This window comes from Haliotis rubra, unplaced genomic scaffold, assembly GCF_003918875.1.
Source record: "Haliotis rubra isolate DU_JTF1 unplaced genomic scaffold, ASM391887v1 Scf786, whole genome shotgun sequence".
NCBI classification, from domain to species: Eukaryota; Metazoa; Mollusca; class Gastropoda; order Lepetellida; family Haliotidae; genus Haliotis; species Haliotis rubra.
Genome location: NW_025767508.1, coordinates 148,016 through 161,246, shown reverse-complemented (window position 1 = coordinate 161,246; position 13,231 = coordinate 148,016). Strand labels below are relative to the sequence as shown.

Sequence of the window (13,231 nt, the reverse complement as noted above, 5' to 3'; positions counted from 1 at the left end):
TTCTACATGGCTGATGCCATGCTGTCATTTCAGGCTCTTGGGTTTGATGCTTTTCTTCTGACCGATGATGACAGGAAGGCAGCCAGATATGACCACCGACATGACATCCGACGGTCAGTGTTGTTCAGAGTATCTCTAACCTCTTAAACTGCCCCCTAAACAAGCTTAAAACATGCTCAAACAAGCAATAGTCAGTCTATCTATATATTCACTCAATAATAGTTCCTTGAAGTGAATTTATTACCTCATATTGTCATTCTCCCTTTCGTTGTTGATGTAATACTTAATATCTCAATCTCTATGCCAAACAATGTGTAAGTCCCACTGAGAGACAGACTTGAACAGCCCCTGACCTGTGTTTAATCAACCTGTCACAGATGGCGCAACTCCTTCTTGTTGTCGCTGGTGTTTGGCATCCCCGCGATGACTGTGATGATGTACTTCATGTTCTCCAAGCCCAAGCATCATGCTGCTGTCATGGGAGCCAACGACTCAAATGCATCCACCACACCCATGCCGAAAAATTCTGATGGCCATTACCAGCTGATGATCATGCCTGGTTTGTCGGTGGAGAACTTACTTCTCTTCATCCTCGCAACGCCGGTTCAGGTAAGTTAAACCTGTATATTATCACTGTGATTGACATAACATGGGAACTTATAGCAGAGAGGATTATATGTTGTCTGCTCTGTCCACTTCTGTCCATGATCTAACCGGTACTGATCTTTTACCGGTCCGTTACTGGGCTGTTTTTGGTCGAATACCTCTGGACTACTTCTGTGAGTTGGATGCAGGGATGAACCTTTAACTGGAGAAAGACATCTGACAGCTAATGTCCATATAGTTTGTCAGAGAAATGAGAAATAAGTTACTATGAAATATGTTGAAGAATCTTACAGGTGTTGCATTGAAAGTATAAAGTTGAAATCTCTAAGCATGATCTTTCTTTAAGGCAACTAAATCCTCACAAATACCACTTAAAGATATTTTGGTGATAGATACATATTTTTTTTTATGGCATTCACTATGGACTGATTGGAAATACTTCCACTTTAATAGAGAGTTTTTGTTTTCAGTTTATTGGGGGTCGGTACTTCTACATACAAGCATACAAAGCACTAAAGCATCGAGCAACAAACATGGATGTCCTGGTTGTCCTAGCAACCACAATATCCTATACCTACTCTGTGATAGTCGTCATAGTTGCCATGGCACTGGAAGAATCAGTTAGTCCAGTGACGTTCTTCGAGACAACCCCAATGTTGATGGTGTTCATAGCTCTCGGCAGATGGTTGGAACACATAGCTAAGGTAAAAACACTGATCAGACTTAAGAATGAAAGGTAAGCAGTCATTACCTTAGTATTGAAGATTAACAACCAAGGGATGAATTGATCAGTACCTTCAAAGAACTTTGAGACTGCATGGATTACCTATTATCACGGGCTGCTTAATCTCCAAAAGAGGCCACCTTTATTCTGCTAATCTTTCACCACTGAAGTTTTTGAGAGGCCTTTCAAAGGAGCTTCAAACCAGTTTGATGGAAGAATTCATCCGATATATGCTTGGAAACAAAACCTGAACTTGTAGTATTTAGATGTAAAAGTGTCTTTTCAAGACAAGTGCATTTTTAACATAGCAGTTAAAAAATGTATCACGGTTTTCTTATTTTATTTAACCAAGGCCCGTTCAGTGAGAGATATCATACCCCAACATGGATGTCCATCTGAGCAAGGACAAATTTCTCAGCTTTAATTTATGATTTTGATCATTTTAATGTATACTTTTTATTCATACAACCAATGAATAGGAAGAGGTTGTAATGCTGAGTAATGCTGACCAGAAATTATTGAGAATTTTAGGAATATGTTTAATTGGATTTCTAGTATAAACAACCATGACCAGCTATCAAGTGCTTGGTTTCATTCAAGAGAGAGTTTGTGAAGAGTTATCCCCCTTTGTTTACTTGCTAGCAGACGACATTTTCAATGATCCTCAGTATGGATGATTTAGAGAAGAGGAAGTTGAGTTTAGAGTATTATAACAAGGACATCAGATCAGCTAAAGTGATTTCAAGTAGAACAGGCATCCCTTTGTCCACTGTTTATTGGTTTTGAGAAATATTGCAAATGGATATGGCACCAGGGAGGCGCAGGTAGACCCAGAAAATTGACTGTCGGTGACAGGAGGCAGCTTGGTATTCTTGTTTCTAAAAACAAACGAAGGAGTTTAGAAAACTTATGGCTGGATATGATTGATAGAGGAACTGTGGCTGTCTGTAAGAAGACAATTAGAACTGAGCTGCATGCAATGGGTTGGCAGAAAAGTCGAGGAATTCCATCACCGATCATGAAACCTGAATAAAAGGAGCGAAGGTTGAACTGGTGCTTACAGCATAGAAATTTGAACTGGGACAATGTGATTTTCTCAGATGAAAGTTCTGTGTGTCTATTTCCTAATACACTGAAAATCTGGACCAAACAAACTGAAAAACCTTTGTATCAGCGCCTAAGTACAGTCCAAAATTTAACGTGTGGGGTGGGATATCTGTGTTAGGGGCAACGCCCCTCTGTGTATTTGAAGGGAATATGAACAGTGAGCGGTACACAGATATTCTCGAGGGACATTTACTTCCATCTGCTCACGTGTTCTATGGAATTTTTTTGATTTTCCAGCAGGACAACGACCCAAAACATCGTTCAAAGCATTCACAGGCCAGGTTTCGGACCCAAAATATGACATTATTAGATTGGCCAAGCTATAGCCCTGCCCTAAATCCAATAGAAAATGTTTGGGGACTTATGAAGAAAGTGTCAATAAGAAAAATCTGACAAATATTGCTGAAATGAAAGAAGAGGTGGTCCGATATTGGGACAGCATGGACCACGACTTTCTAACTTCTTTGATCAGTAGTATGCCCCGCCGCATTGAAGCCTGCATTGCTGCCCATGGTGACTTGACAAAATACTAACTGTTCACCTGTCTTTGAATCTGGAGTTATGTTCTGCTAATATTCACATTTAATACGTTAGTAATGAGTGAAAAAAATTACAATCTTTAAATTCTCAATAATTTCTGGTTGTACTGTATGATGTCATACAATCCAAAATTGAAATACACGTTTTATGGATAAAAACTTTGTTCTTTAAAAGAAGTTTCAGAGCTAATTCTTGCTCCTTCATCAGGAAAGGATTTGTGGGTAACTGATCAATTAATAATTAAGAACATTGAAAATTGCATTCAAAAGTGGCATAACTTTCAAGAAAAGTGTGATAATTGTGTTGAAAATGACTACGAAGTGTTCAACTAGTGGTGAATTGCCTTGAAAATGACAACAAAGTGTTCACCTTATGGACTGTGAACATAGTAAAACCATGGTGACTATCTCCCACAGGGCAAGACAAGTGAGGCTCTTGCTAAGCTGTTGTCCCTCCAGGCATCAGAGGCCGTCCTGGTCGACCTGGACAAGGAGGGCAATGTCATCCGCGAGGAGACCATAGAGGTGGATCTTCTACACAGGGGAGATTATCTCAAGGTAAGTGCTGCATTAGCTGCTGGAGCTTCATCATGATGCAGGGATGGTTGGGTAGCCCAGTGGTTGAAGTGTTCATCATGCTCATCGTGCTGAAGACCTGAGTTTGATTTCACACATGGGTACAATGTGTGAAGCTCATTTATTTTTGTTCCCCCCCACACACACACACACACACACTATGCTCTCACTCACTCATCATGGTGCAAAGGTAAATGAATGGGAATGTTTTCATTTGATACAGCATCCAAATTTCCATGTAATTGTTGATATGTCTTCAAATTTTCTTAGCATATGAACCCCATTCCATTTTTTCCTAATTCCCAATTTGAGCAAATTGTGACATGAATTTTTTGTTTATTCAATAATGTTGTTAAATTTTTATGCAAGTAAAGAATTTTGTACCTGGAACATGTGAAAACAACAGGACAGTATAACATCTGACTACTGCGTTGTTATACAAGTTAAAACTTTCTCCATCCACATGAACATTAGTGACTGCAAACTCATTTACAATATTTTTCGTTAATTATCATATGCTGTATGAAACATATTGTTTAAGCCTCTGGTAATATATCCACGCGGTGAACCTGGTTATGTTTAATCCTAACCTACTGAACATTCAGACTGTGACTTTGTAGGTGGTTCCTGGAGAGAAGATTCCCGTAGACGCCCGAGTGATACAGGGTACTTCTACATGTGACGAATCTCTCATCACAGGGGAGAGCATGCCGGTTCCAAAGTCTGAAGGTGAGGATGGGATTACTGTTCTGGAGATAAAACATGGAGTCACTCTCTGCTTTCATTTCACACATTAATACACTTAGTATGTGTCTAGTGTTGTCAGGAGCCTGACACTGGACCCAGTAGGAGTAGCAAGGTAGAATATGATTAAAGTACTTCACACTTCAATGGTCAACTCATTGTAGAATTCAGCGTAGTGGTGTTAAATCTGCAAGTAAGATAGTTCACCATTAAAAAACATCATGTTTATCTCATTATTTTGAGCTTTGAGTGGACATTTGAACATTTTCAGATTATCGTTTCACATTGGTTGAATTGATTGCCGGTTGCTGGGCTGTTAATCAGAAAGTGCTCGAATGGTGCAACATTGTCATAACTATGGTCATGTATGACTGTTATAACACTCTCCATGCTACAATGATTTGAAAAAATGAGACCACCTGACACTGTAGTTAGTGGTATCCTACACTATCCATTTGATTTTCAGGGAACTCTGTGATTGGAGGTTCAATCAATCAACATGGGATGTTGATCATCGAGGCCACCCATGTCGGGGCAGACACAACCCTCTCACAGATTGTCAAACTGGTGGAGGAAGCACAGACTTCCAAGGTACAATCTTGTTTCTTCCTGTAGCAGTACAATCTATCTTCTTCATGTAGCACTATATTTTCTTTCTTGGCCACTATTTGTCAATGAAGATTTTGTAAACTATTATTTTCAATGTTTCACTTAAGGGTGATTTTATTACTGCCTCCAGGCCCCGATACAGAATCTAGCAGATAAGATAGCCGGCTACTTCGTCCCCATCGTGTGTACCCTGTCTACCATCACACTCATCTGCTGGGTCATCATCGGATATGTGGACATCCGAAACATAGATCCAGAGTTTATGGTGAGTTCCCACGTTCGACTCATTGCGTCATGTCTATACTGTAATATGTTCATCGGTCAGGCGAGTCAGCTCAACATTGGTATTTGTCCAGTGTTCTGTCATGTCATTCACGTGTGTTTCATTCAGAAAGTCAGTGTTTATGAAATATATGACAAGGTATAAAAAGTGCCGTTGTTGAGTATTAAATGCTTGATCGATGGTGATGGTGATGGTGATGATGTAGGAATCATGCCTGTATTCTTCATGATGATGTTGCAGGAGGATGGTCCTGTATTGAGGAGTGAGGTGATATTCCAGAAAGCATTCCAGTATGCTATCACAGTACTCAGTATAGCATGCCCCTGTGCCCTGGGTCTTGCCACGCCCACTGCAGTCATGGTGGGGACAGGTGTCGGCGCCACAAACGGTATCCTTATCAAGGGAGGCGAGCCACTGGAGACAACACACAAGGTACACTTAACAAAAAACAGGACATGTTTTGTAGTAGTCGGAATCTCATTGATACTAGTTGCCCAGTTGGTGATGATTATTTTGTGTGTGTTTATTCTGAAATTTAATATTTTTTAGGAAGGAAATTAGGTCACTAAGACAATCTGAATCATTTTGATCCTGAACAAATACAATAGTTGTGGATCATGTGATATCTAATCACAGAACATAAGTCACATTTACATGAATGTTTCCAAGATTCCAAACTTAAGTGGCCTCTTTAGGCAAATATGGAAACAGTCATTATTTAGATCCTAATTTGTGTGTTTTGTTGTTCTTATTCTCTTGAATTCAGAGGTATGATAACATAACGTTGCACCCTGCAGCAAATTAGGTAATTCCACTGGATTAATTATCTTCAGGTTAAGTGTGTCGTGTTTGACAAGACTGGAACGATCACAAAGGGCGTTCCCGAGGTTGCCCGAGTTTCGCTGTTCGTAAAGGAGAATGTCTGCTCCTTTGTCAAGCTACTGGCTATTGCCGGGACAGCAGAAAACAGCAGCGAGCATCCCATAGCTGCAGCCATTGTCAAATATGCTAAAAAGGTAAGACCTGTGTCAGAAGCATGAAATCAGAAATCCTTGTCATAACCCATGGTCCAGGAATCAAATATGTAGGGGTACCTCAAATTATAATACTATCTGAGCAACCCCAAGTGTCCTAGGAATACTTTTGTTTTCAAGGATACTAAACGATTTGTACCCACCAATAATGTCTTCGTACCAGATTTGGAGCTCTCATACTCTATTTGGCTGACTTGTATACAAATTTGGATAACCCCAATACAAATCAACTAGCCCTGGATGTTCTGTACACACATTTCATAAACCTTCACAACCTATATCACTTTCGACTTTAGATCTAAATTCCATGCACACATTGTGTGACGTGCTCACTTTTGTACCAGATGTTATATTTTACGATATTACTTTCTCAGTAAGTTACAGATTTGAGTTAGTGTCAGGGTTGAATTCCATCTGGGATTCGAACCCACTCCCTCAAAATGTGGAACCGAACTGCATGCACAGAAAGTCAACAGTATAACCCCGTCAGCCATTGCGACTTTCACTGAAATGGAAGTATGACTACTAGAATACATACTTTGTGTACCCCTCTAACAAGAGGAACTTAGCACAGCTTCCACTGACTACGGCTTGGAATATTCAGTGTCTTTCAGAAAGTTTTCATTTGACTTATGGGCTTACCAGTAAACCTTTTAACAGTCTTCAGATTTGATGTAACATGTGCTGATTGATTGAAAGACTAAGATTTTGAATGTGCAAATTAGGGTTCAGATGGAATATGTGTTGTCTGTTATTGATTTCTAGCTCATGACAGAGAGACCTTCTGCCATCAGTTAGTGATACCTGAGACGGAGATGGTTTGGACACTTCAGTAATGAAGCTGTACTTGTGACTGGGTTCAGTGTTTACAGAATCATAACGGGAATGCAGACATGGTAAACAAAACGACTCAAGATGTCTTCTGCCATATGACTCTATTGTTCAGTATAAGTGTTTTGTATGTTTGACAGACTTTGGCCACTGAGGCGCTGGGGAAGGTGACAGATTTCCAAGCGGTGCCAGGTTGTGGGCTCAAGTGTAAAGTGTCTCAGATAGAGACTCTCCTCAACAACGTTGACTTGGACGGTGTCAACAACCGCAAGAACCAGTTTGGGAGCATGCGCGCATCAAGATAGACAATGTTTCTGGGGAGAGCAGTGATAGCTTGCCGCTCCAGATTGAGGGTGAGCAGTTCACAAGCACTGACTAGATGCAAAATGTTGACACTAACATGAAATGGGATGGATGTAAGAAAAATGCTTAAATATGTATGTCTTGGAAGTGATCTGCACCTGCAGTCCACACATGCGTTGTCCGTCATGTACACAGTTGTTGACTTTCAATGCCTTCACTGGAGGAAGGGGCAAGGTTTCTGCCTTTGTCAATTGTTAGAAAAATTATACTTTCAGACCTTGTGGTTTAAAGCCCGTTATTGACTAAAAGGGGTATGTTTTGTTTAAAACCAAGATTGACAAATCAGATGATGTGTTTAAACTTTTAATGACGAGTTAGATATTGTGATTTAGAACTTGTAACTGACTGATGAAATTGTGTATTGTGTACAGATGTGATGCTGATGGGTGCTGCTTCCTCCAATCCGTATGAAGTCCTGATTGGGAACCGTGAGTGGATGAACAGGAACGGCCTGCTCGTGAGTGATGCTATGGACAGTGTGATGACGGAGCATGAGAACCAGGGGCACACGGCAGTACTCTGTGCTATCGATGGTAGGTCACTCCTGCTGGCAGTCAAGATGTAACTGACACGGTTAATGTCATGCCCTATTTAATGTGTCATGTGCATGATAATATCCCAGATCATGCTGATTCATCAAATCTGTTTTGGTTTACCCTAATTGTGGTATGAAAGGTCTGGTAACACTTCATCTGAATCTGTCGCAAGGTGTGGTAACTGTTTTTATGCATCAGTCGCCAGGTGTGGTAAGTGTTAATATGAATCGGTCTTGAGGCGTGGTAACTGTTTATATGCATCTGTCGCTAGGTGTGGCAACTGTTTATATGCATCTGTCGCAGGTGAGGTAACTGTTTATATGCATCAGTCGCCAGGCGTGATAACTGTTTATATGTGTCTGTTGCTAGGTGTAGTAACTGGTATATGTGTCTGTTTCTAGGTGTAGTAACTGTTTATATGTGTCTGTTGCTAGGTGTAGTAACTGTTTATATGCATCTGTTGCCAGGTGTGGTAACTGTTTATATAAATCGGTTGCCAGGTGTGGTAACTGTTTATGTGAATCGGTTCCTAGGTGTGGTAACTGTTTATATGGCTCGGATGCTCGGTGTGGTAACTGTTTATATGAATCGGTCGCTAGGTGTGGTAACTGTTTAATATGCGTCTGTTGCTAGGTGTGGTAACTGTTTAATATGCGTCTGTTGCTAGGTGTGGTAACTGTTTAATATGCATCTGTCACTAGGTGTATTAACTGTTTATATGAATTGGTCGCTAGGTGTGGTAACTGTTTAATATGCATCAGTCGCCAGGTGTGATAACTGTTTATATGTGTCTGTTGCTAGGTGTAGTAACTGTTATATGTGTCTGTTGCTAGGTGTAGTAACTGTTTATATGCATCTGTTGCTAGGTGTGGTAACTGTTTATATGGCTCGGTTGCCGGGTGTGATAACTGTTAATATGCGTCTGTTGCTAGGTGTGGTAACTGTTTAATATGCATCTGTTGCTAGGTGTGGTAACTGTTTAATATGCATCTGTTGCTAAGTGTGGTAACTGTTTATATGGCTCGGTTGCCGGGTGTGATAACTGTTAATATGCGTCTGTTGCTAGGTGTGGTAGCTGTTTAATATGCGTCTGTTGCTAGGTGTGGTAACTGTTTAATATGCATCTCTCACTAGGTGTATTAACTGTTTATATGAATCGGTCGCTAGGTGTGGTAACTGTTTATATGCGTCTATTGCTAGGTGTGGTAACTGTTTAATATGCATCTGTCACTAGGTGTATTAACTGTTTATATGAATCGGTCGCTAGGTGTGGTAACTGTTTAATATGCATCAGTCGCAAGGTGTGAAAACTGTTTACATGTGTCTGTTGCTAAGTGTAGTAACTGTTATATGTGACTGTTGCTAGGTGTAGTAACTGTTTATATGCATCTGTTGCTAGGTGTGGTAACTGTTTATATGAATCGGTCGCTAGGTGTGGTAACTGTTTAATATGCGTCTGTTGCTAGGTGTGGTAAAAGTTTAATATGCATCTGTCACTAGGTGTATTAACTGTTTATATGAATTGGTCGCTAGGTGTGGTAACTTTTTAATATACGTCTGTTGCTAGGTGTGGTAACTGTTTAATATGCATCTGTCACTAGGTGTATTAACTGTTTATGTGCATCTGTCGCCAGGTGTATTAACTGTTTATATGCATCTGTCACTAGGTGTGGTAACTGTTTATATGCATCTGTCACTAGGTGTGGTAACTGCGATGTTGGCTGTTGCTGATACAGTCAAGTCTGAAGCTCACCTGGCTGTGCATTGTCTGAAGGAGTTAGGCCTGCAGGTGATCCTCCTGACAGGAGATAACCAGAAGACGGCCAAGGCTATTGCTAAGCAGGTCAGTCTCTATAACAATGGATCTTTTGTGGTTTTGAAATACAATTCACTAATGTTATTGTTTAGGCTGGATACTGGAATCAATTGTTCTTTGGATCAAATTTATCATTACATTTTGGTTCATTTTCACTAAACAAAATTAAGCAGGAGACCAAATTTAATAGTTTACTCATTTTTGGTTAAAGTGTTAAAAAGTTCTGAATATATAGACTGGCAACAGATATATTTTAAATAAAGCTTTAATATTTTGGAGCCGTAAGTACATTCTGTATTTCATCAAGACTTTTTAATTATTATTCATGGTCTACATTCATTGTGATGTACATATGTACCCTGGACACATTCCCTACAAAAGGTTTGTCGCCAATATTGCTAACCCAGCTGGAAAACCAGTGAAACATCAGGGTTCTTGAGAGGCATATAGAAGTTGGTATTCAAGTATAAGACAAAATGTTATGGATGTCAACTTCTTCTTTATTGTATACACAACGTGCCATTGTATCAACCCTTACCAGATGAGCTAAATCCATCTGCAACCCTGACCATCTCCAAGCAGAAATAGACCATCTGAAAACCACATTCATCAACCTCAACGCCTATCCCAAACGTCTTGTGGACAGAACCATAGCATCGAAGAACACCAACCCAAGCCTGACCCATCCCTGATTAGAGTAAACATACCCTACCAAGGTCAGATCAGCCACCATATCAGCCGACTGCTCAAGAAAACAGCTGGATAGATGTGACCTTCAGCTTGGACAAAACGCTAAAAACCATTCTGAAGGCCAATGGTAGATGTACCTCAACCAACACCAGTCACAAGCCCAGGGGTTGCATCTACAAGCTAATGGCAGCATTGTGGCAGCAGCTATGTTGGAGCAACATCCCGCCCCATTGACATCAGGCTCAAAGAGCACAATACCTTGGAAGAGAAATTGGATCTAAAGTTAGCCCTTTCTGAACACATTGTGAACAGTCCATCACATTCCATTGTCTGGAAAGCAACAATTATCTTACCATCGAACATCCATGATTGGCGACGACGCAAGATTTCGGAGTCTATCAGCATCAAACGATTAACGCCACAGATGAACAGGGATCAAGGGGTTTACCTACCCAATGCCTGGGAAATCAATTAGGTCATGGCTTCACCAATCACCCCTTAATCCACTGTAACAGCATCAACCCTGCCTTTCGTATCTTATCCCAGCTTTTGTATATCATTAGACTATCAGCCACCCTTTTGTACACCAATTAGACTCATTGGCTTCTATCATTTACTCACTTAATCCACTGTAACAACACCACATCTGCCTTTGTATATTTTAGTCTCTTTCATTTTATATTCCCCTAAGTATTGTATATACATGCTTAAAATCACTCTGGCTTCATGTACATTACTAGTATATATATCATGTATATCTGTTATTTAGCATTCACCTGATGAAGGGGCAAGGAATAGCCCAGAAACGTTGTGTATACAATACAGAAGAAGTTGACATCCATAACATTTTGTCTAATACAGTGAGACATTATCATCAATGATATACTCTGAAAATAGCAACCCTTGTTACAATGAGCTTTCAGTATCAGGTGAAACATGTGAAATAGAATAAACTTAAAACTTAGAACTGTGATATTAATGCATCTCTCTCTTTTGATTGCTGAAACAATTATTGACTTGCAGAGATTACTACCCTCTACAGAGGTGTGTGTTACCAGTACTATGTGAGTTTTAGTGTGAAGTTTGGGGGCAAGTGGGTCCCAGGTATTGATGATAATGAAGAAAGGATACACTTGATAACTGACACTGGGCCGATATTCACTTTGACAGGTTGGAATAAGACGGGTGTTTGCTGAGGTGTTGCCATCACACAAGGTGAAGAAGGTGAAGATGTTACAGAAGGCAGGAATGAAAGTTGCGATGGTTGGTGATGGTGTCAATGACTCACCTGCGCTGGCACAAGCAAATGTTGGAATCGCCATCGGCACAGGCACCGATGTGGCAGTGGAGGCCGCAGACATTGTGCTCATCAAGGTCAGGGGCGTGGCTTTAACTGCTTGTAGTGCATAATATGTTTGATAATTTCTCATAGACAATATAGCAAATAGAATTCCATTGAATTGTTATTGTTCTTACATTCACCTTCTAAAAAATATGATTTTGATTAATGGGGAAAGTTACATATATGGCTCATGTTTTTGAGCAACCATCCTATTCTGAAGGTCGGAGAAGAGTTTTAGTCAGAGGGAAATGATTTTGCTCAAATCAATGCTCAAATGATTTCAAAATCCTTGTTTCATCTATTGATTCTTCTTATTTGTATAGAGAAATGTTGAAAATGTATTGTCCAAAAAATACACTAGACATCAAATGAATTCTTACTGCTGATAGAATTTTACTTAGCACTGCCTTATCTTTAGCTTTTTAAGCCTAGCCAATATGGACTGACACAACCCAGACACTTCAATCATAAGAGTTAAGGGAACCTTTTAAAATAAAAAACTGTACTCATTGTGAATTATATCATTTTTTCAATATTAAATCTGGCCAAAGTACACATGACCATCACAGGAATCTGAAGCTTTGATAGAATAATAAAAGCTTTGCATTTCTTTTGAATTTTAAACACCTTTTTTCGATACATGTGGGGGTTTGATAGCAAACAAGACATGAAATTTCCTTATCTACATTTGAACTTTACATTCCTGTCTGAACTTGTATGATCTTCACGTCCACAGAATGATCTGCTGGATGTCTACTATGCCATCAAGTTGTCCAGGATGACTGTCCGACGAATTCGGCTCAACTTTCTCTCAGCCTCCATTTACAACATTATTGGAATTCCTATTGCAGCAGGTAGGTTTGTTTTACTTGTTACTCAAGACTGTGAGGCATTCTGTGGCAAAGCATGTCTGAGCAGTAATTCAGTAGTTTCTAGCAGTGTCCAAGACTGGACAGAATAGGTCCACTGTACCTCGAATTTGTCTCAAATGACCATGACAGGGTAGAATAGACCCCGGTACTCAATACCTAATGCTTTTTTGCCCATGTGAAGTCTTTTTGTTTTTCAGACTCTTTGGAGTATATTAATTGTTTCACAATTTGACTTGTTCATGCAATCTGTGTTTGTACTTCAGGCATGTTTGTACCACTGGGTCTGTCTCTGAAGCCATGGATGGCATCTGCTGCCATGGCGATGTCGTCAGTATCAGTCGTCAGTGCCTCCCTGTTACTCAAACTGTGAGAATTTTTAGCTTATTGTCACCACAAAATTTATGTTATTTGAAAATATGTTTTGTTTTCACTAGTGATAGATCACAATATCTTCAGCGTTTATTGTGTCCTACCTCATCTAAATGATCCACTAATCCTTAACACCCATGAAGATCTGGGTTAGAATATTGATCTTCAGTAACCCATGCTTGTCATAAGA

General features: G+C 39.9%; 1 protein-coding gene across 1 annotated transcript in view; it reads left to right on the top strand.

Annotated features, from left to right (window-relative positions):
- LOC124261035 (copper-transporting ATPase 1-like) overlaps window positions 1–13,231 on the top strand; it is a 62,417-nt gene that overhangs the window by 43,710 nt on the left and 5,476 nt on the right. Inside the window, 16 exon segments of the mRNA XM_046695355.1 lie at window positions 34–113; window positions 378–609; window positions 1,077–1,310; window positions 3,394–3,534; window positions 4,173–4,281; window positions 4,763–4,887; window positions 5,036–5,170; window positions 5,429–5,620; window positions 6,022–6,204; window positions 7,194–7,343; window positions 7,346–7,406; window positions 7,788–7,949; window positions 9,653–9,795; window positions 11,629–11,832; window positions 12,537–12,654; window positions 12,936–13,038. Of these exon segments, the coding sequence (XP_046551311.1) occupies window positions 34–113; window positions 378–609; window positions 1,077–1,310; window positions 3,394–3,534; window positions 4,173–4,281; window positions 4,763–4,887; window positions 5,036–5,170; window positions 5,429–5,620; window positions 6,022–6,204; window positions 7,194–7,343; window positions 7,346–7,406; window positions 7,788–7,949; window positions 9,653–9,795; window positions 11,629–11,832; window positions 12,537–12,654; window positions 12,936–13,038 (2,372 nt within the window).